The 24,000-nt window shown below is 43.6% G+C and overlaps 1 protein-coding gene across 1 annotated transcript in view; it reads right to left on the reverse strand.

Moving 5' to 3' along the window:
- The window catches only part of LOC146834773 (methylcrotonoyl-CoA carboxylase beta chain, mitochondrial-like), a 341,939-nt gene that overhangs the window by 204,352 nt on the left and 113,587 nt on the right, over positions 1–24,000 (reverse strand). The window contains exons 4-5 of the mRNA XM_085602299.1: positions 12,910–12,990; positions 8,777–8,955 (exon numbers count right to left, since the gene is read on the reverse strand). Of these exons, the coding sequence (XP_085458425.1) occupies positions 8,777–8,955; positions 12,910–12,990 (260 nt within the window). The remainder of the gene's footprint in view (positions 1–8,776; positions 8,956–12,909; positions 12,991–24,000) is intronic.

The following is a 24,000-nucleotide window of genomic DNA, read 5'->3' on the forward strand; positions in this document are numbered from 1 at the left end:
AATCTACCTTCAGTGCTAATTTTAATCTCCTACCCAGCCTGGCAGCATGCAAATTAATACACCGCACACTCTGTAATAGATGTATTTTTTTCCTCAGCATACAATCATACACTGCACTCTGATTACATCATATCTGTTAAAAACCTCACCTTAACACTTCCCAGCAAGTTTCGGAATTCCTCTGTTGAGTCTGCCCATATCCGCAAGTGTCCTAGCGTACATAGTCTCATGACACTACAGTGGGGTAAACAAATTATTCAGGAGAAGTACAACTTTGTATGTGTGGAGAAAGAGGTCACACCTGCACATACAGCTATACTGCTGGACAAAGCCAATAGTGCAAAATTGGCCTCTCTGCTCCTTAGACGGTCCCTTAGAGGAAATAGGTTACTCGGGAAAAGCACATCTTTGCATTGTGTCATGCCACCAACATGATTGCAGATCATGCAGTGGCATGACACAATGCAAATGTGCACACTTGTTTGGCTGGTCCTAGTACAGGAACAGTTCAAGTCAAGGCCAATGGGAGCCGTCGTCAGGGGACTCACATTGACCTTGGTTTGATCCGTTTCTCTCGCGGGCACTAGGCCTAGCCACACATGTGAGGCAGTGTTTTTATCAGCACAAGTGAGATAATGTTAGATGGTAGGAATTTTATAGATTCCTGTGGATTCTGGAAGTTTCCATTACAGAATTGGAAGGAAAATGTGTTTCATGCAAAGTTTGAGGTTGCAAGAGCATTGGGATAAGAAATCCTTGTTGGAGCCATGTAGGAAGAGGGAAGAGGTGTGGCGCCGCGGCCAGGGCGACTGACTCCGGAATCTGGGGATCACGGTTCGATCCCCAGCGCCGGAGGCAGATTAGCCCAGCACCATGAGACTCTGGGCAATAGCTTACTTAATCTTCCCGACGCCCCCCAGCGCCTAGAGACCCTTACGGGTGATTGTTTGCGCTTTACAAATGTGGATTATTATGCATGGCAACCACCTTTGACTACTCTGCTTGCTTGGTTTTCAAAAAGGTTCCGGTCTGCTAGTTTTGCCTAGGTGACGACTGAGCTACAGTACAAAATCTACAGCTACCTGCACTGGAAAATAGGGTACGTTTTCAGTGAAAAAATATGATGGTCTACATTGTGTTTTGGCCTGTTTACTGTCGTAGGTACTAGGTCTACCCACACAAGTGAGGTACCATTTTTATCGGGAGACTTCGGAGTTCTTTCCATCAAAGAAATGTGTGGAAAATGTGTCAAAGTTTGAGGTTTCCAAAGGATTCAGGGAAACAAAGCCTGGTGAGAACCATGCAAGTCATCCCACCTTGGATTCCCCTAGGTGTGTAGTCTTCACAAATGGGCAAGTTTGCCAAGTTTCCCTAGGTTCCAGATGACACAGGGTTCAAAATCCACGTCTGGGGCCACTTTGCAAAAAAAAAAAAAACCTGTTTTGAGTGGAAAAATGTGATGTATTCATGTTGAATTTTGGGCTGTTTTCTGGCACGGGCCTAGGCCTACCCACACAAGTAAAGTACCATTTTTATTGGGAGACTTGGGGGAATGCCGGATGGAAGGAAGATTGTGGCCAACCGCAGATTCCAGTACTTTCCATCAAAGAAATGTGAGGAAACTTTGCTTTTTAGTTAAAGTTTGAGGTTTCCAAGGTATTTGGAGTAAAAGAATACCTGGGGTGAGCCACGCAAGTCACCCAACCCTGATTCCCCCAGGTGTCTACTTTTTCAAAAATGTACCCGTTTCCTAAGTTTCCTGAGGTGCCAGCTGAGCTAGGGTCCATAATCTACAGCTACCCACATTGGAAACAAGCATTTGCAATGCAATAGGTCTCGCATTTATAGGAGTTTGAGCTATTGGCATTGTAAATGACAATGCTTTTTATTTAAGTTTGTTTTTTTAAAACATAAATAAAAGGCACTGTCATTTATAATGCCAATAGCTCAAACTCGTATAACTGCGAGACCTATTGCATAGCAAATGCTTTTTTTAAGATATGAGGACATGCATACTGGATGCTATTCTAACATCACAGCCATTGTTTTCTGTTATTTCGATGCCAGACGAACAAGCTGCACGAACGTTCTATTTTCGTTTGCAAACCACCATTTCCTGGTTCTCGCTTGCCGCGCTGCATTGCTGTTTTTGCAGGCTCTGCGCCAGTGCTGGCAATTCGGAGCGGAGCGGGCAGAGAGCTCATTGCAGGGCTAATGAAAGGTGTCAAAAAGACGAGGCTGTGTCACTGTGGTAAAAAGTGCTGAGGTGACGCTACCAATGAGAAATGGTAAATGTAGCATTGTTCCACGTGTTAGTGCGTGTTTGAGGCACCTCGATAGGGTAGTTGTGAACTGTTGCTTTATAAACATTAAATGCTGTGCATTTAAATTGAATGTTTGGACGGCTATAGAGAATGCAAACTGTTGCATGTTTCCCCCTTGTAGTGCATGTTTTAATATGTATGAGAGCCCTAGTAATAGCTAACGAATGACCTGTGTTGTTGCTGGGGCCTTACTATTCTTTCTGCCTGTTTTTTGCGAGCGTTTGAGGAATGTGCTTCCTTGAGATAAGCACAAGTGTTATGGGGCTCCCTTTGCTCGACCAGAAGAATTCCTTGGGTTTGCTTTTGAAGTGGGGGGGGGCGGGTGTTTTATGACCCCTCCGTCCGTCTGCTTAGAAACCTTTTGCAGACGTGAGCTGCATCTGGTGCATCGTTAGAAGTGTTGAGCCAAGGTATTTACTGGTTCTGATCAACAAAGGCTACCTACCGTACCTATATTTGTAATTACAGAAGTATAGACATTGTGTTTAGTAAAAGAAATACATGAACTTCAAGTAATATGCCGCAGTTGTTTTTTAAAAAAATGTAAGTGAAGTTAAATCCAACGTGGTGTTAGTAAATGGAAGGGGTTTGTAAGAATACGTGTAGCAATGGTGAAAGGGTGCGCCTAACTGTGGTTTGAAAGCGCATATTAAGTGAGTGGGAAATCGATGGCACCGTTAATAAGAAGGGCTTTGCCTGGAACTGTGTGAAGGTGGCAAACAGTCACAGCATGTGACTGGAGCCCAGAACACTTTGCTCAACGGTGTGAATTGCAATACCTAAATGAATAATGCATCTTAAATATCTGCCCCTCTTACACACTCTGTTCTCTTTATGTTTTGTAAATCGTCATCATATGTTAAAGGAACTAATTCTACTGGGCGGCAGACCTTTTCACTTGCGATGTCTAGAAGGCACGCATTTCTCCTGAACGTACAAGAAAATGTCGAACCAGGCACTTCATTGAAGATGTGATGTTAAAGAATGATATATGCTCAAAAATTACACTTTCCTCGCAGGTGTGGGGAAAGAGGGCATCGAAAACAAACAAACACCCAGGACGGTTAACGCTACTGACTGCATTTCACGGCCGAAACTTTTCCAATTGCATTCTGCAGTTAACAACAACGTAAGGCTCTGGTCCTGACGCTTTGCAGTTCCATGGACCAGGGCATTCACAGCCCCCCAGAGATGAAGGGGTTCAGTCAGCGCGCGCCGGAGCACCCCGACATTTGTAGTCTGCCCAAGAAATTAGAAGCAACCGGCTGATAAACAGCCAGAGAAGGAAACATAAAGCGATGGGGAGAGAAAGCGTGTGAGAGACAGCAAGAGAAGGAAAAATATACTAAAACACAAAGTCAAAGAGGGACATGGAGCGATGGTGAGAGACAGCGAGTGAGATAGACAGCAAGAGAAGGAAAAATACAGGAAGAGATAGACAAAGTCAGAAAAAGCAATGGTGAACGAGAACGACAGAGAGACAGCAACAGTGGGGAAAAGTATAGAAAGAGGCAAAGTCAAAGAAAGACATGGAGCGATGGTGAGAGAGAGCGAGTTAGGGAAACAGCCAGAGAATGAAAAGTATAGGAAGAGACAAAGTCAAACAAGCATTGGCCGCACGCGCGCCTCGCAATTAAAGTTTAAAAAAAAAAACGGAAAAAAAGCCAAGCCCGCGATCGCGATCACATCAAAGCGGCCGTGGGGCCCGCGAAAGTGAAAGCAAACGACTGCTTTCAGGCCTCCAAATGGTGCGTGCGCCCGGCCGACGCACATGCACTGTATTTGGAGGCCTGAAAAGCCACTGTTTGCACTTCCAAAACTCGCTTACTATAAGTCTCGCCAGAGCAGCGCTAAAGCGCTGTCTCAGACGAGACCTAAAAAGGGACAGTTTTCAGAGGAAGAATGTGATGTGTCCATGTTGTGTTTTGGGCTGTTTCCTGTTGTGGGCACTAGGCCTACCCACACAAGTCAGGTACCATTTTTATAGGGAGAATTGGGGGAATACCGGGTGGATGGACATTTGTGGCTCCCACCAATTCCAGAACTTTCCATCAAAAGAAATATGAGCCAAATGTGTTTTTTAGTCAACATGTTTATGGTTTTAATGGATTCTGGGTAAATACACCTGGTGGAAGCCACACAAGTCACCCCACCCTGGATACCCCCAGGTGACAAGTTTACAAAAATGTGTACGTTTACTAGGTTTCCCTAGGTGCTGGCAGAGCTAGGATTCAAAATCCACAGCTACCCACATTGGAAAAAAAGAATAAGGTTTCATTGGAAAAATGTGATGTGTCCATGCTGTATTTTTGTCCAGTTTCCTGTCTCGGGCACTAGGCCTACCTACAGAAGTGAGGAAACATTTTTTATCAGGAGACTTGGGGGAATGCCACGTGGAAGGAAACTGAGGCTCCCTGCAGATTCCAGAACTTTCCACCACAGAAATGTGAGGAAAATCTGTTTTTTTATCCAAGTTTAAGGTTTACTAGGGATGCAGGGTAGGGAAAACAAAACTAGCGAGAGCCACACCAGGCACCCCACACTGGATACCCCTAGGTGTCTAGTTTTCAAAAATGTACAGGTTTGCTAGGTGTCCTTAGGTGCTGCCGAGCTAGGGTCCTAAACATACAGCAAATGTATGCATCCATGTTATGTTTTGGTCCATTTCCTGTTGCAGGCATGAAGCCTACCCATACAAGTGAAGAACCATTTTCATTGCAAGACCAGTGGGAGCATAGAATAGTAGAACATTTGTTATTACCAATTAGATTTTGATGGATTTGGGCCTTTCAAATGTAAGCCAGTGTATAAGAAAGAAGACATTTTGGAAAATGCCCTCTAAATCATGCGCTAAACAAAAATTCAGAGATGTAAAAATAGCAGCTGCACCTCAACTCCATATCTTGTGCCCATTTCACAAATACATAGGTTTCCTTGATATGCTTTTTCACTCTACATATTACACCATATGAATTGTTCTATACTTGGTACGCAATCAAAAAAACATTCTACGGTGTAGCACAGTTGTTGGCTCAGTGTACCCTGGGTTCTTTGAGAACCTACAAACCCTATATATACACCTGCAACCAGACGGGTCTAGCGGATGTAGTGGTATATTGTTTTTGTAAATCGTCCATCGTCACAAAAAGTTACAGATGAAAACGTCGCAAATGCCCGTATTTTCCTACAAATGTTCAATATTTTGTTTTTTCAAAATTAATTTTCCTTGGGGAAACCTTGAGGAATCTACACATACATGGCCCCTTGATGAATTCGGAATGTTGTCTACTTGTCAGAAATCTATAGCATCTGTGGATCACCCATGGGTTTCACACTAGTCCACAACAAACTGGAAGTAGGTTGAGAGCACAAAAAATATGAATAATGGGCTAACTCTTTGATAAATGCCATTACTGTGGTATAAAATTAGGTTTTTTGATTCAGCTCTGTAAGTTCCTGAAAGCTGGGCTGATGATGACTTGAGCACAACAAACCGTTTGTTTATGTCATTTTTAAGGGGGAAAAAACCAGACACTTATCTGGAGCACTTTTTTCCAATTTTTCTCCATCTTTGCTATCATTTGGCTATTTTCTCAGGCCCCTCCAGAATAATCCTCCAACCCAGAGTGTTTTTTACAATCCCCAGGATGTTGGGGGAAAAAAAAGGACACAAATTTGGAGTGGATACCTTATTTGAAAGTAACAGTTATGGAGCCCTAAGCATGTACTACCTACCTTAAATAGCCAAAACAGGGCTCAGCACTGGGATTGAGGGGGAGGGAGAGGGTAGCCAAGCAGTTATGAGGTTAATGATGATAATAATAATAATTTGTCTTGTATGGCGTGTTTTTACTCCCACTTGAACCCCACCCACGAGTATTGCGAGCCGCATACTTTGAAACGAACATCATGCAATTTATTACAAGCATGAGTGAAAATTGGTTGGCCCAGGTGTAACCAACATACGTTGATATCCGGCTGGTCGAAGCAAAATTGTTTTGAAAGTATGGAGAGTTAAACCATGTTGACTCCCTTTAAGTCTGTAGATATTGGTCTACGCAATGGAGTAAAACAAATAATAAAGGAGAAATCACTTACTTTATTTTGGTTGCAAACAGGTAGTCATGAAAGCTTTGTGCATGCACGGTGACATTCATCCTGATGTTAAGGTTTCACAAAGATGACTGCATCCCTATCAGAGGTTTAAAGGGTACCCAATAACATTTCTATGTATCAATAACCAGTTGATAATAAGGACAATTATTTGTGGTTGGACTAAAAGGGTGCCATATTCTGGCAAGTTTCGGAGAGTAGCATCAGTCTTTCCAAGGTTTAATTTGTAAGCAAAATAAAATCCAATACTTGATCTCAACAACTAGTCATTTTATGGCTGTGATGGCCCTATCAGGGCGTCCATGTGGAATGCTACATCATTGGTATGTTATTATATGACGGCATGTGGACAGATCTGGTTAACTTGGTAAATCATAAAAGACAAAAGCATTCAAATAACCAGCAAATATTTGCAGCCATAGGTGACATCACTTTGTGGATAATGGCTTGGGCATAGAAGAATTAACACAGTTCCGTTCACAGGGATTTGGAAACAAAATGTATATCTATTATAATATTATTTTCCAAACATGTTCAACAATACCCAAACTTGTTGTAATTTGACCTCCACGCATGTATTTTGGGAAAATCCAACCTAATAGAAGGAAATAGCCGGGGTGTGGCAGATTTAGAGAGGCATGCCCACAGGATCTAATATCTTCATCAAGTTTGGTGTTAATTTACCTGACATGCACTTCACTATCCAAAGAAATTTCCATTTGACCCGATCTAGTGCCGACTCCTGAAGCACCAACTCCTGGGCTGTTTTTTACCAGTGTGCATATGCTCAGGTATAGATCAACGTTTTTGTCTTTGAGATTCCTGAGGAAACAACCTTATCCTCCTTTAAATGTTTAATGCATTTATGGACTCCGTCTTGGTGGGGAAATTATGGGATACTTTAATCTGCTGTTTTGAAATTTGCAGATTTTGGATTCTGACAAGTGGCAATTGAATTTTTTGATTCTATTACAATCCAACGCTAATTAGGTTATTTCTGAGCACCTGGCTGGTACCAAATCTGGTATTACTACGTTTCATGGGGTGCAAATAAAACGCAGTCTCCACTGGATTTAACATGTGTTTGATCTCTGGAGGAGTTAGGCCTGGAGTTGAGGGGTAATTATTGCCTTTCATTTTGTTGCTGTGCACTTTTATTGTACATGCTGTAACCACTGGTAACCATGAGAGTCTAAATACTTGGAGCACTATGGGTTCTGCTCGTATAATCTGTGGTCTGTCAGCATGTGACCCAATATCATAAGCACTGTCTTTAACATGTTTGGTATGGATAATTCATGACTAAGAGAAGTAGTGCCACGCCTGTATATCAAGAACGTCTTTCTCGCCTGGTTAGTACTTAGTACACAAATGTACTTTTTGTATGTCAGTTATAATGGAACATTTCCTGTGATGTTGCAGACTACGCTTTGTAAAATGCAATAAACAAATAATAATAACTTTATTTTTTATTATTGCCTTTGCAAATTCAGACAAGTAGATAAACTTGGAATGCAAAGGAAGAGAGAACCTTTACCTTAAGATTAATGAATACCATAGCTGATTGAAAATAAGCGTGCCACAGGTTGCAGCACAAACAGGGATGCAGGTATTCCTAGCTACACTCTGAGATCAATGTGTGTTTCTCGTGTGTGCTTCATACCGTGCAAGACACTGGGCAAGCACACACTTTAAAGGGCCTGAAGTTGTCGTGCTGTACAATTTGCACATTACAGTAACTGTTGAACACATAAATGCAGTAAGATATGGGGCAGTTTTTAATGTGTTTAATATTGCAAGACTATACGTTCCCACTGCTTTATAAGCCACGCTTAGCCCTAAATTCATTTGCTTTAAAATGCACCATTTGCCAATCTTTTTTTAAAAAAAATTCTCAGGAGAAGAACCCACCCTAGACACCACATTCGTCTATTAAGCTTGCCCGCGTCGCTCGCTACATAAAAGTCATACCCAACTTTTACGCTTACCACTTTCAAATGTCACCAGCCGCCACCGTTTAGCAGAGAAGGAAAGTGCGAGTGTCAAATAAAAAAAAGTATTTAAATTTAATTCTGATATCAGCATAACATGTTACGTTTGATATCCCCGCAGTAGTTACAATTTGCATTATGGACAGCATTGCATAGTTTTGTGTGCTAACTCCTGAAAAAAAGTAAAACTGATAGCCATTTGGAAAATATTTTGAACTGAACTGTTCCCGGTCGTCAAAAGAGACAACACAATATATATGCCAGAGTGACAAGGAGGCGCATTGTATATGATGCATTATGAGATTACAATGATTTAATGAACAGAGGAAGTTAAAATACAACACATACCTAGCATGAAGTGCTGCACCTCCCAGGTTTTCAGCAGACACTTCTTCTCCAGTGGCAGCCTTAACCAAAGGGGGTCCGGCCAGAAATATTGTACCAATTTTGTCCACGATGACAGTCTCTTCTGCCATGGTTGGCAAATATGCACCGCCAGCTGTACAAGAGCCACAAACCACTGCTACCTTGAGTAGATAAGGAGAATCAATAAGAGTGACTACTGAAGTAACTGCTAGAAACAACACATGATTTGCTTATGTCCTCACAGGGGTTTCTACAGGATGTGCCCTTGGTCAGACTTACTTGTGGGGTTACCTAAAGCTCATCTACCTCACTGGTCCAATTCAATGTTCACTGATGTTTAATGGAGATGGCTGAGTGATCTAGCTGAGCAGGAGATCACCTAGAATATAAATGCCAATGATACCCAACTCAATGTGATCTTGTATGGGGTTGACTGTGAGGACCTCACCAACTTTTAAGATCTAACTAGTTTTACAGTTGACGGGCTACACGCATTGCCTTGAAAGCACTAGAGACTGGAACTATGTCTATGCGATCCAATACCTCTGTCAAGAGATAGATACAGTAATGTTTCAATCAAAATATTTTAACTGCAGTGCATCGCAGAAGTCTGCCACTACCCCTCCACAAAATTACATTTGAAACACAACATACAGCCATTGGGGGTTTCTTTTATTGCAGCTTTTTTCCTGAAAGCACAAAGGAGGGACCAACAACCAGAAATTATGCAGTTGAGTAATGTGTTTTAGAGGATATTAAAGAGAAAAGTACACACCCTGATCAGCCAAGATCAATGTCTCTTTAGAGTGGAAAAGGAAGAAGTGTTAAAACACAAATATATTTTGGATACGAATATATATTGACCCTTATGCTGGGTCAATTACATTATTGTCAGTGATTTCATCACCTAAGAACCACATCACCTCTTCAACATAGGTCTGGATTTTGAAAGTGCAAGTGCCAAACAGATGCATTGCTTACTATAAAGTGGGCTTTGGAACCGCCCCATAAAACCACCAGCTCTCTTCGACCATCTCCTTTTAGTCATTGGCTTGAGACTTTTTTAATCATTCTACACTCTGGAGTATTCATCTCTCATCTAAAGTTATTGACTGTTTGAGTGCATCTTTCCACTTCTGCATCAGTGCTAGACTGAACTGCAGGAGGTACTACTTGACAACTGTAGCTCACTGTCGCTTTTTGCTGGCATCCTCCTGGTTTACCTTCTGTACCCTCCTGCCCCATCTTTATTGGACTGTATGCCCCTATTCCCTTAAGCCTCTTCCTCCTGCATCTCTCTCATTTCTTAATGTATCTAATTTCTTAATAAATCAATCTATTTTGTGCACATTAATTGTTCCTTCACCTGGTCACCCTCTAATATCTTTGTCCTCAAAAGAGAAAGGATCCCTTGTAACTTATCCAGGGTTTAGTAGTTTCTCAACTGTTCCTTAAAAAACCCTCATTCACGTTTTTTAGATGGTTTGTGTGGCGGTATATCTTGATTCTCCGCCTAAATAACGTGACAGCATCATCACTGGGTTTAATATTATGCATCCTCCACCCGGAGGGAACCACTGGATATTCGCAGTAGTGATCAGAGATAACATTTTTGGGAAAAAGTGCTTGTGTGTTGTGAATACAATGTGATTAAAAGGGATATTCCCTCATGCTACCAGGACTCTCGTTTTTATTATTGTCTGGTGCATGGGAAAAGAATAAAAAGAGAAAGTTGTGCAGAACGGACTTTAAGTGCGTCCACTGTACAATCAGTCTAAAGGATGGGTCGACATGTTTCAGCTCCTCATTAGCCCCGTAGGGTCAGGTGAGCTTTCTTCAGGACCTTAGGGTGTTCGTGTTTGAAAGGGGTATTTGCCCCCTATCTAGATGAGGAGTTCAGACATAGATTATCTGAGCTCCTAATGAGAGGTTATTACCTTTAAGCGCTCTGCTTTGGGGCTTCAAAGGAAAGATGCAGCGCAGTTAAACTCTGCACGACTTGTGCTGACGCTGTCTTCCTGCAGCAAACAGGAAGACAGCGTCAACACAAGTCGTGCAGAGCGGAATCTCACTCAACTGCGCTGCATCTTTCCTTTGAAGCCCCAAAGCGGAGGGCTAAAAGGTAATAACCTCTCATTAGGAGCTCAGCGAATCTATGTCTGAACTCCTCATCTAGATAGGGGACAAATACCCCTTTCAAACACGAACACCCTAAGGTCCTGAAGAAAGCTCACCTGACCCTACGTGGCTAATGAGGAGCTGAAACATGTCGACCCATCCTTTAGACTGATTGTACAGTGGACGCACTTAAAGTCCGTTCTGCACAACTTTCTCTTTTTATTCTTTTCCCATGCACCAGACAATAATAAAAACGAGAGTCCAGGTAGCATGAGGGAATATTTCCTTTTAATCACATTGTATTCACAACACACGAGCACTTTTTCCAAAAATTTTTATCTCTGATCACTACTGCGAATATCCAGTGGTTCCCTCCGGGTGGAGGAAGCATAATATTAAACCCAATGATGATGCTGTCACGTTATTTAGGCGGAGAATCAAGATATACCGCCACACGAACCATCTAAAAAACGTGAATGAGGGTTTTTTAAGGAACAGTTGAGAAACTACTAAACCCTGGATAACAGTTACAAGTGATCCTTTCTCTTTTGATGACAAACTAGTAACTGGAAGGTGAATGGATCACGTCTCCTTCCATCTCCCTCTTAATTGATTGGTTACACCCTCTAATATCTCCATTCCACCCTCACCCAACCTTATCCAACACCCACTCTCGTACCTCCTGGATGCTTCTCATATGTCTAGCCGCGACAAAGTATTTCATTACTTTGGATTCATACGAAGGAAGACGGGCTCTACTGAAGGCTTGCTTGCCTTTATTACGTTCCTCCTTTTGTTTCAATGAAAAAACTTCCCAAGGTAGAAAGAGAGTCATCACTGTAGTCCTTACTTTCGATCCATTATAAATAAACTAAAGGAGGACTGTAATTAAGGCTCCTTAGCAATCCAACCATTTAAAATAGAAACTTAAGCAGGGCTGTATCAAAGGCAATGGAGTCTTCTTATCAAACAATTAAAATTAGTGGAACATTCCAGAAAGTCTGCCTTTCTGGCTTGTGCAGCACGTTTTAACACATTAATGCCAGATCTATTGGCTTTGTGAAAAGTTGTTCCCTCCAACAGCTTTTTCTTCTTTTAATGCAGTTCATAAACTTCCACTAACTGTATTCAAATTAAATATCCCTTACCTGCTGCTAACTCACCTAAAACAATATAATGTCTCACAATGAGGTTAGTGGAGGCGATGTAATGGTCAGGGGTGGTAGTACCTTATACCATCTGCATTGGTTAGATTAGGCAACACAACACACAATATCCGGCTCTGACCTCCAATAACACACTCGGCACAGTCCATGATGAGTCCAATGTTTCCAATCTATGCATAGAGTTCAGTATAAGCGGACACTTCTGGATCTTGGAGCGCTCAAATTCAACCCACCTCAGAGAAGTGCAGATAACAAGCCCTTCTCTGAACTAGCCACGCTACCACCATCTGCCAGGTGAAAGGCCGTGATGCACAGGGCTCTGACATTACTGACACATCCAAGGAAGGCGGAGACTGCAGGACCACCCATACTGAAGATAGAACCGCATCAACATTTGAAAAGAAGCTACTCCAAGAGGTAATTATTTGTCCCATTCTAGGTTACGAACGTAAATGTACACATTCAATTATATTTTGGGAGGACAATGCCAATTTAATAAATGAACGACCGGCCAATTGTTAAATCATAAAAACAGATGTTACTGGTAAAGCACACTAACTCCTACAAAGGTAGAGCAGCGCTATAGAAAAAATAAACTCAAAATAGGAACCTGGGATAAGGTGGCTGAAAGCTCGCGGGTAGAGAACAAGACCTGAACAAAGGGTATGCAAATAATGCTTGAAAATAATAAAGAATGTCTCAAAAAGTCAGTACATTTTGTAAAAAACAACCTTTAATTTTCTTTGAAAAGGAAATGGATTTTTCCAACTGTATGAAACCAAATTTAAACACAAACATGTCGCACTGCACACAATCACTGCTTAAAGATACCTGAGGTATTTTCTTAGAAGACATAATTGCTTCGTTGTAGAATGTTCTTCCTCCGTGGAACTGGTCGGGAAACAGCTCAGACTGAAAATGAAAAATACACACAAAAAACACACATAATGAAAAGCGGTCTGCTGGAAGGACGTTCTCGAGTAAAGGCAGTTTCTGTGAAGGATCAAGAGCGAGGGCATGGAGCGCGGTGAAAAACTCCCAAAACGAATGAATACACTAATCAATCAATGTTACAAAACTGCAACGCATTTTAACAGAATTAAAGTATTGAATGATAAACTTCACCTACAGTGAGGTACCAGGAGGTAGATTTTCACTGGATCGTGCTACATGAGGGGCGGTGCCATAACCAGAACATGCTAATGTCCTTATTGACGTCTACATTGAAATACCTGATCCTCTGTAATTTGAGCGGGAAGGCGCATCCAAGAATAACAGACAACGAGGTAGTGTGGAAAAGGCTGCTTTAATTAAACACGTGCATTAGCCTTAAATACATAAACCTTGGTGCTACACCTTACATACTAACCATCAAAACTCGGCCTCACTATACATCTTAATAACTATCTATCCTCCTCCCCCCTCCCTTAAGTAAACCTGCGCAAAACCAAAAGCCCAATCACAACTCTCCCTGGTTAAACTCCCCACATCCAACCATGGTAATATACACCACTATTGACTTCTTATTGTATTTAGAAACTCCCCCCCACCCCAAGTATCCTCAGCCAAAGCACCTGCTTATCATAAACGACTAGCAATAATTTAAACTATCCTTGTGCACCTGGTCCACCAAAAACCTGCAAAATCCACCAGTAACCCACCAAAATCCACCCCAAAAGGTAAAAAAACCCAAGTTAACCACCAACCCCCCAAAAATCTGAAACTAGGGAGGGTGGGTGGGGAAAAGACAAACCGTTCTTAACCTGTCGGTGTGCCCATAAACTAAAATGGTACCCATTCCCAGGGCCACATGCAATTCTACTATATGTCCTACAACCCCACCCACGTGCCCACCAGCCAATCGCTCAGCCCCTTTACCCTCGGACCCTTACACCTGTCCGAAAATTCCAGGGACGTAGGGCATTCTCCCCACCCACAACCCCCATCGGTTGGGATGATGCATCCAACAGACAATTAAATAGTGTGAAAAAAGGCAGCTTTAATGAAACGTGCTCAAGCCGTAAATGCATAAACCTTATACTATACCTTACATTTAACCATCAAAACCCAGCCTCACTATACATCGAAATACCTATTCATCCTACTCCCCCGTCACCTAAGTAACACTTTTAACAAAACCAAAAGCCCAAACACTACTCTCCTCACTCAAGCTCCCTGCATCCAACTATCAGGCGTGCATCATTGTTGCCTTCTTATTGCACCCTTCTCAAGTGGGTCTCAACATGACCGACATTTGGTGCAATAACTTTCTACTTGTGTAATTAACTGCGCGCAGAAAAACCTCCAGAATATTTCTGCCCCCCCCCTCCCCGTCTGTTGAAAATACTCTACCCCAAAAATCAAGAGGTGCACCCCATTGACAGGAAAAAACTCCATTGTTCTATATTTTATGTCCACATGTTACAGAAAAAACAATCCTTCAGCTCTGCAAAACTTTGAGCTTCCTGTTCCCTTTCTGTCTTGCCCTGTCAGTGGCACCTGGTTTTATCTCCCCTCTCCATGCTCTCCTCAGTAAGAACTCAGTCCACAATATGGTGGTACGAGCCCATAAACCTTTGATCTCCTGCAAGTCAGTCTTGATACTTTACAAGAGTGCTAGTCCTTTCAACTGCACTAAGCCATTCTCGCCCAAATGCAGGAGCAACACGTCTGGGTAGGGGCATCCGTTCATCTACAAATTTAACTTAGGCAATAACTCATACCAGTGCATGCCCCCTAGTCAAACCACTTCAGCCGAACCACTTTGTTGAGAAATCCAAGCTGTTTTCCACCTCTCCTGGTTTCCACATGCCAGGCAGCCCATTTACAAAGGAATGACCAAATATCCACACCTCTATAATTTCCTCTCCCTGGGCCTGCAATGCAACTTAGGATGAAAAGCAGCAACATTATTGTAAATCCCGAAAAACACATCCTAATCTCAAATAGCGCTGGTAAGAATCTGACCTTCATGTTCCCACATGCTAGATCTCTGCTGCCGTCCACCCCCTGCGCTCTGCCTACATCGCCATCCCAATCCGGAGTGAATGCGTACCAAACTCGAGCCTGGTATCCCAAGCACACTCAAAGCCTTTCTCAACACCCAGAACACATGTGATGCCATAAACATGGCCCCATCCACGTGCCTAAAAGTTTCACCGGTAACCGCACCTTGCCTCAGCAACGCCATCTACAATGCACATAGGCAGACCAACGCATCTGGGTAAGCCCTAAACAATACACTTGTCGCTGCCTGACCGGTCTGTCTTGGACTTGGGAAGCCATATTTGCAACACGGCGGGATCCAATCTTACATCCTCCTGTCGAACCCTCACTTCTTGGCCTTTGAACAGACAACCTCTATGACCCGAAAAACCCCAAAGAACAACCACACCATGATCACCAAAATCATCCCTGCAAATGTGCTGTAGCATAAGTATCATCTCCTTCAAAAGGCCAAGCGTTACCGGGCACTGAACTCTTTCCCATTGCCCCGCTACCTTGGCCATCCCTTAAAAAATCTGCCCCTGCCCATGGCTCATACCCCATAACAGCTAACATGGAAAGCTACCCCTGCTAAATTACCAGCTATGGTGATAGCCAACAAACCTTTCTCAATCCAAGACATAATGAATGTTCCACTTCGATTCTTCAGGACACTACTCCCTCGACGCCACTCCGTCACACCACCCCAGACTGCAAGAATTCCTCCCATGAGAGCCTGTATGCTCTGCGGGTAGACTCTGATAAGAAACAGATGATAATCTGCATCATCCAATCTCACCCACGGACCACAAATGAACTGGCATCGCTGCCTTCCTCTCGTTGGACCAGGATAGAAGCCCACATAGCCTCCTCCAGGAAAGCTATGCTCCGTTCCCCGTTCTTTCACTCTTCTGGCCACTTCTCTGTACACCACGGACCTAGCCAGAAAATGCAGAAACTGTGACCGCCCGCTGCCTCCGAGAACAGTTTGACCGGCCAACTCCACCTGCTACCCCAGTCCAGCCATGGAAATCACATTGTATTCACTCAAAAACACTCTCCAAACTTGCAACTGCTCCATCACCGAATCCTCGAGGCAACCCCTGTGGTTTGGGAGTGATGTCCCTGCCAGCGACAGCCCCAAGCGCAAAGTTCTGCCTGCCCACTGCCCTGCGAATTTGAGATGGCCTAGGAGTACTTGAATATCTTTCACCTTCAGCTTCGCCAACATCCTGTCCAAACACTTCCACTTCTTGTCCTGCAGCAACCTGTGGTTCCAGTTCAGTGCCCACAAAACGCAATCACCTGCACCAACCCTACCGTCTTCTTCTGTGACAATGGGACCCAAACATCCTTCATCAACTCTTGAAACAACAACAAACCCTTCAGACAATCAGTCACGCTAGGGCACCCATCAAAGAAAAATCATCAGGCTAGTGCGTCATGATCTCCTTCCCTACCACACAAGTAAACAACTTCTGCAAACAGCAACTAAAAACTTCAAGATAGAGTAAAAAAAAAAAATCAAGCAGCCCATTGGCAATGCTTTGACCAAAACAAAGTGGCCCGCAAACAGCATGCTCAATAACTTGTAATCATCAGAGTGAACTGGAAGCAAATGAAAAGCTGATTTAACATCGCATTTTGCCATCAATGTGCCTGGGCCATACCTGTTCACCAGCTGTATGACTGTGTCTCCTGAGGCATGTTGCACTGAAGTGCATGCCCCCGGGATGAAATCATTGACTGACAAGCCCTCCTGCCATGACAAATGTTGAATCAACCAGAAAACACCTGGCACCTTCTTGGGGACCACCCCGATCAGCAAAACACCGAAGGATGACCAATGGTCAGTCCTCAAACAGACCATCCATCTGCCCTTCTCTTACCTCCATATTACAAACACAAGAGCGACCCATATGTCCTTGTGAACTGGGTATTTTGCACTAAGCAAGAAAAATGTCCACAAGGAACTTATTTGATTTAACAGATTTATCAATAAGGAGTAAAAATTATACTCATAGCCAATTCAATCAAGAAAAAGAACATAAAAAGAAAATTATTTCAATTGAAAGGTAAGAAATTCAGTAAATACTTAAGTAATCTGGAGAATTTATTTACTTCAGCCGAAGTAAATATAATTTATTTCATAGATCACAATTTTATAACAAAACAGTTTTTTTCAGTATACTACAGGCACAAGTGAAAAAAGTGAAAAAGTGAACCCAGTGAGGTGATCATAGCCTTTAAGGTGAAACTATTAAATCAAAAAGGTCATAAAAACAACAATGAGATGCATTTGACAATATAATGAATCTTTCTTGCTCTCTCTTGGTTAGTGTCGACGACGATTCAACCCACTCTGGATGGGGGGTCTCTTCAGGACAATTATCTGGGGGCTATTGGTAATCTTGTATCTCCATAGTAAAGACACTGATCGAGTCAGGACCCACTCAGTCGAATCCCACGAGATTGCAGCTCGTGGGATTCGACTGAGTGGGTCCTAGTAGACGCTTAAATCGTCTCTTTTGTCCATCTCCGCAAATAGAATTAGACTTGCGGGATTCGAATGAAGTGGGTCTGTGTAGACGCTTAAATCGTCTCATCCGTCCGCTACTTTTCAAATAGAATTATTCAATTAGAAGTTAAGCTGCTAGCATAATAACGGACACAAGTTGAAAAGATCCTTGACCAAGCTCAATTGAACATGACTAAGTGCTTCCTGTTATCCTGACTCGATCAGTGTCTTTACTATGGAGATACAAGATTACCAATAGCCCCCAGATAATTGTCCTGAAGAGACCCTCATCCAGAGTGGGTTGAAACGCCATCGACACTAACCAAGAGAGAGCAAGAAAGATTCATTATATTGTCAAATGCCTCTCATTGTTGTTTTTATGACCTTTTTGATGTAATAGTTTCACCTTAAAGGCTATGATCACCTCACTGTGTGCAATAATTTGTATTTTACCTTCAGATACCCGCTTATAAGTAAAGGACCAATGAAAGGTATAGGCAGATAATTGATCTGCTTTCTGGTGAGAATAAGGATTTATTTGTGTGTGCTTCACTATGGTGTTGTTTGGCACAAATTTCACATACACTTTGGTAGTAGGCACTTCATACAAGTTGAAAATGTGATAAATTAAGGATTGTTTTTCATGTGTTACAGTAAGAAGACCAAATTGAAGTTGGTCATTTACGACACCTACAAAACATAAGTATGGTTTTTGTTTATCATTTTTAAGCAGAGCGACAAGACAATGGTCCTGAAGAATGCCATGAATTTTTGTCATCTGGCAGAAACATGTTGACCTGATCTAGTCAGATAGGAAGTATCCTTGCTCCTATCGTCACACTACTTATTTTAATTCCATCCGTGAGGGAGAGTTATTAAAAAAAAAATTCTCCTGCTTGTGATGGTTTTTAACACACTTTTGATATTATTTTGCACTCTGCCCCTCATTCACAATTCACATTAGAGTGTAGAACACCTCAAGCTCCTCTCCAAAGGGAGAGTTGTAGCCCACACAGTGTACCTTGCGGACACTGTGTGTAAGAGAGGATCCAATGATGAAGCATGTCACCTTTATGGTGAGTGAGGGTTCTCGTCTTTAAAACTAAATGCTTTTTATACACGTTTTAGGTGTTGTCCATGTACACTTTGAATTTCATCTCTAATGAATTCCATTACGGTACTTTTTGTGAGTTTGATATAATGGAGTGGTACCGGTTGTGGTAATAATTCCTCCGATTGACCTTGTTGTGAGATAACATATAACCAGCATGCTCCTCCGTTTACCGCCTCCTCTCCCTGCTGCACTCACTGCTGCCTGGGTTGGACGGCCTCGAAAGGACTTAACGCCGGCCACCCACTCGCTGTTTACGTAGATGGGGCTGACCATTTGGGTGTCATGGTCTGAAGGAACAGCTCCGTATTGAGCGACAGCTAGATATCTGCATCACTCGCCAACCTGGCCCAGAACTACTCATCATATCGCACCCAGGCCCAACCCCCATATGTAATTTGAGCCTTCCACATGACATCAGGGTACTTGAACAATGCCTCGCACCATTCCGGATTTTTTTTGCAATATACGCTACAATAACCAATGTTAACCGGCACGTAGGCCGGCGGGACAACTCATACTCCTCTTCCTTTGATCCCTCTTTCTCCCATATCTTCCTATGCAACTACTTTAAAATCTCCGTGTACCCCCCCCCCCCTTCCAAATGCTCTCCTTCCTTGCCAGCATTAAATGAGCCACCAGAGGCTTAACGGTCCCCATATACGGAGAGTATTCCACGTTTAATCTCCTTGCTATCCTTCTTGTCCCCAACACCATTCTCTTCATCCTTGTCCCCAGTCTCCAGTTCAGTCGCCTGCACGTTCTCACTTGCCATTTCCTTTTCACTAACCACCGCCTCGTGCCCTGGTCCTGCACATACTTACCCATAGATAAGAGAAGCTCGGAATCTATTTGATCCTTAGCTCAACCCCAATGAACTGAACCCTCACCTCATTACTCCCACAATGCTCGCAAGGCTTCTTACCCAGCGTCAAGGTCAGGGCCTGCACTAAAGCCGTCTGTCCTGATGCTGGCCTCGCCTCAGTTCGAATTGACACTGCCCTCGTAGATGCCAAAACAGACAATGACTTCTCTAAAACACCAAATGCTCCCCCTCTGGCTAAAGTCAATGCACACATGGTGCACATCATGAGTCGCCGCACACCCGCTACTTTCCCGCCCCTCATCCTCCGCAATGTCCCCTTTTTCTAGTTCATCCTCGTAGACAAACTCCAGCTCATCCTCACAATCAGCAACACTATGGCCCCACTCATACCAGTGATTCTTCTGGACGATGCGAAAATATTTAATAATATGTAGGCACAATGGCAAAATAAAACTGAAATAGAATGTCGAAGGAGAAACATATAGAACACAATACCTTTCGAGCTTACTGAGCCCTATTGCTCTCCATCAGGATGAGGCCTCCTTTTCCTGGGTGAGTCCGGGGTCATTCTCCCTGTATCTTGGTTAATATGCATAGTGCTCCTACAGCAGCTCACGTCTTCCCCTCCAGACACCTGCCTGGGTCCTACATGAGTAAACCCTTCCTTCTCACTCATTTGGTGTGCATGCCACCAACTCTGGCACATGTTTGCTTATTGTGTCATCAGGTATACTTATAACTGGCTTATTTTTACCAATACTAAATGTATTTATTATCGTCCAGTGTGTTATTTTCTCATTATTACATTTCAGGTGTCCCTCATTGTCATGGTCTTGATGAGGCCCCCTAGTGTTTGGGGGGGGGTCGAAACCTCATTAACTATATTCATAGCAAACCATTTCTGACCTCCCTAAATTAAAAGGAGTCTGTGGTAGGACATTGTATAATAACAAATGGTCGTTTTGTGAATTAAGAAACATTATCTTATGCAAAAATGTGTCACTCTTGTTATGTCAGTTCTTTTTTCACATGGGACACTGAGCACAGTCTGCATGTTTGTAAAACTGACATTATTTCTTTGCAAAACAATATTTGGTCTCTTTATTGTGTTCTGTATAACGTTTTTCCTTAGACATTCAACTTCAGTTTTATTTTGCCATTGTGCCTACATATTATTGAATATTTTGCCATTGTCCACAAGAATCACTGTTTTCTAAATATATTGTATGCCCTTTTTCCCTGCAAGTAGGGTCTCCCTTGTTTTTTTGATATAACCCCACTCGTTCCAGGCACTTCACCATCACCCACACCACCATCTCCAAATTATTCATTATAAAGTTCTCTATAGGAATTCTGTTCAGGTAGGGCGGATGCAGATCAGTATTCTTGCTGCTCTTATATGCGGTACATCGCAGTCCCAGAGCCGGCCGCTAAGACACAAGCTCTGTCTTCGGGCTGGGGCTGCCAGGTCCCACTAGATCTTCCCAGCTGTAGTGATACCTCCACTGACCCTCCCTCACTCACCTGGCCAGTGCAAAACTGTCACTGACCTACCTGCCCTGGCTCACTATGATGTGTCTCAGACAGCTATACTCACCTCACAGCACTCTCCCAACTGGTATCCTCTCCCCAACCCCACTGGCAGGATGTGTTCCCTGCTCACCCACCCACCCCCCGCCCCCCTTGCCTGCTTCCAGGAGCTACCATCAACTCCCTCACCTGGCCAACAAAAACGTTCCCAACCCCGCTGCATTAGTTAACAGTTCCTGCTCACCAGGGTCCCCAAAGCTGTTCCTAAGCCCATAGACTCCCTCCATGTCCTGCAAAGCTGATTAATTCCCCCTAAGGTGAGCCAGGCCTGCCCCCCCCCCCGCTCCAGTGCTATCCTCTACCTGAGCCCTGCACGGGCTCCTCACGCTGCCTCTCACCTCGCCTCGCCACCCCCCCCATCTCTCCTCAGTCAGTGCCTGCCAACACTAAGTAGACAAGTCCAACGGTAGGCCTTGTGAATCAGAAACCTCACCCCTACGTCATAAGCACTGCCGCCCAATGGCCAAGAGGAGTCACCACACTCTCTGGCCTGTCAGGCACAAGGGGCGCAGCAGGTAAGCGCTCAATGCATGCCAGCTACTCGCTCTGCCTCTGCCCAATCAATGCTGCCACTTGTCTCGCAAAAACACAGGCGATACCTCACCCACACCTAATGGCCGGAGCCTCCGGGCCTCATTAACGGGCTCCAGTGAGTGCGCGCTGAAGCCTCCCGCCACCCCGCTTGCCTCAAATGCACACTGAGGCATGACTTGACTGGGGAGCCGCCCGACTTGCCGAGCTGTTTGGCCTATAAAGGACGGCCTGCTGCGCTCAACACTGCCATGTCCCACCTCACACCTACAGTTTTCCCCAAAGGCTTTTGCTTGAGCTTCGGGGGAAGGAGGGGAGAGCAGGTCAGCACAGCCCTGGTACCCCCCCCCCGTGGACCTCCTACGCGGCCTCGTATCATGGGGCTCGCTGCAGAGCCCCTGGCAACAGCAAACCGGCCCACCTCCTTGCTCCAGCGTGAGCAAGGCCTGCCTAATGCTCTCACTCAAGGACATTTTAACTGTCTGTATTCACAAAACTGATGGAATGGAAAATACAAAGTGTTCCTAACCAGTTGGTGTGCCTGCTAACCAAAATGGCACCCAGGGCCACATGCAATGCCACTATATGTCCTAAAACCCTGCCCACGTGCCCACCGGCCTAACACTTAGCCCCATTGCCCTCAGACCCTACCACCCACCCGAAGATCCCAGCTGGGTAAGGCACTCTGCCCAGCCCCAAGAAACTCCAATTGCAGAGGAAGAGACAATCTTTGAACCACTGGTGTCCCTGCAACAGAGACCATTTGCCCAGAAGGGAAGCTGGCTCAACCCAGTGATAAACACGTTTTTCTTGAGTGAAGTGAATTCCAGCTGAGTCTTATATTCCGAGGCAGATATTGCTCGGTCTTAGGAGCAATGCAAGAACAAACAGTGCCACTCAACAACACTTAACATTCCTGTGGGCCAGACAAAGCGCACCCTAATATAATCGAATAATACAGATACAGTTAGATAACCACAACGAACAATTCAAATTTTCATAAAACATCCATTAATTTTTCACATAAATATACATGCAATATAGTTTATCCAAAACTGTTTCAGGTGCTCCAAGTGAAGTGACGCCGCAGAGCATGTGAACTGTGCACAGCAAAAAAAAAAAAAGGATACATAGCTTCATTTTAGCAGTAGCAAAAGATATTCATGAGATCACAGACTTCATCATTTCCCAAGGCTTCATATGTATACAATTAAAAGAAGACAAGAACAGGGGTAGTGACATTTCGACCCTTTATCCTAAAACATAACATGGGATTTTCATTAGGTCAAAAAGTAAAAGTAGCACCCTCTACTAAAGGTATCAGAAAATATTTTTAGGAGACAAGCTTTATTGAAAAGGCAAGATTCAATGCAACTGGAATGGCAGGGGAAAAGCTTTTAACCATTCCGCAATTCAGAAAGGCTCCACTTCAGGTGGTGTTCCAGTCTAAGTTTGTTGATGTGGCCTCTCGGTTGTGATTACCCATGGATGTTAAGAATTTTTGTTGAAGTGATGCCAAAGGAACCAATATCTGTTTGAAGAATAGATGCACAGCTTCCTGGGGAATACTGGGCTGACCCGTATGTTTTAGAAACTTAGAAGCAAACACGTAGAAAAAGGCGACAAGTTGTTTGGGTCAGAAGGAAAATGTTTCTTACTATGTCAATCTTGCATGGCCCTAGGGAAGGCGGCCATCTAATCAGGAACAGCAAACTGAGCTAGACAAGAAAGCCACTGAATCATGAGTAAAGGGAACACCCACAGCCTTCTTTAAGTCTGTGCTGGCTACAAATGATCAGCTGCCAAGAGAAAGCTTGTGTTTTTCGTAGTTAAAACCTAAAAATTAATGCACAAAACTTTTCTATCAGTGCCGGCTCAACTAATTGAGGTCGGAGGAGAAGAAAAGCTCCAGGATTCTTTGGCTCAAGGCAAAACCAAGATGTTCAGCTTGCACTAATCAAGCAGAATAGGTTGGTTACCTCCATCTAGTTAGTTCATGCCGAGGGAGGACATCAACAAGTGGCAATAAGGTACTGGTCTGAAATCTAGCACCTACTCATGGCACGGACTCAAAACAAAAATCCTCTGCTTAACATGGACATCAGGATCAAAAGGTCCAGTACTACTAAGGCCATAAAACAATGTTCACGGGGTATCCCCCCCCCCCCCCCCCAACAACAGTTCCAGGGGTATCCAAAGTTATTCCTCAACAAAGGCAGTACATGGGAAACATCCATTGTCTCTGGGACGTGGTGGCACCTGAAAGTGGAAACACAGAACATCAAACAGCAACTGTCATTCTTTGGGACCTGGAAAAGGGTTGCCCTCAGACTTTTCTTCTGATGGTTTATCTATCCAGAC

Source organism: Triturus cristatus, chromosome 4_2 (assembly GCF_964204655.1).
Source record: "Triturus cristatus chromosome 4_2, aTriCri1.1, whole genome shotgun sequence".
NCBI classification, from domain to species: Eukaryota; Metazoa; Chordata; class Amphibia; order Caudata; family Salamandridae; genus Triturus; species Triturus cristatus.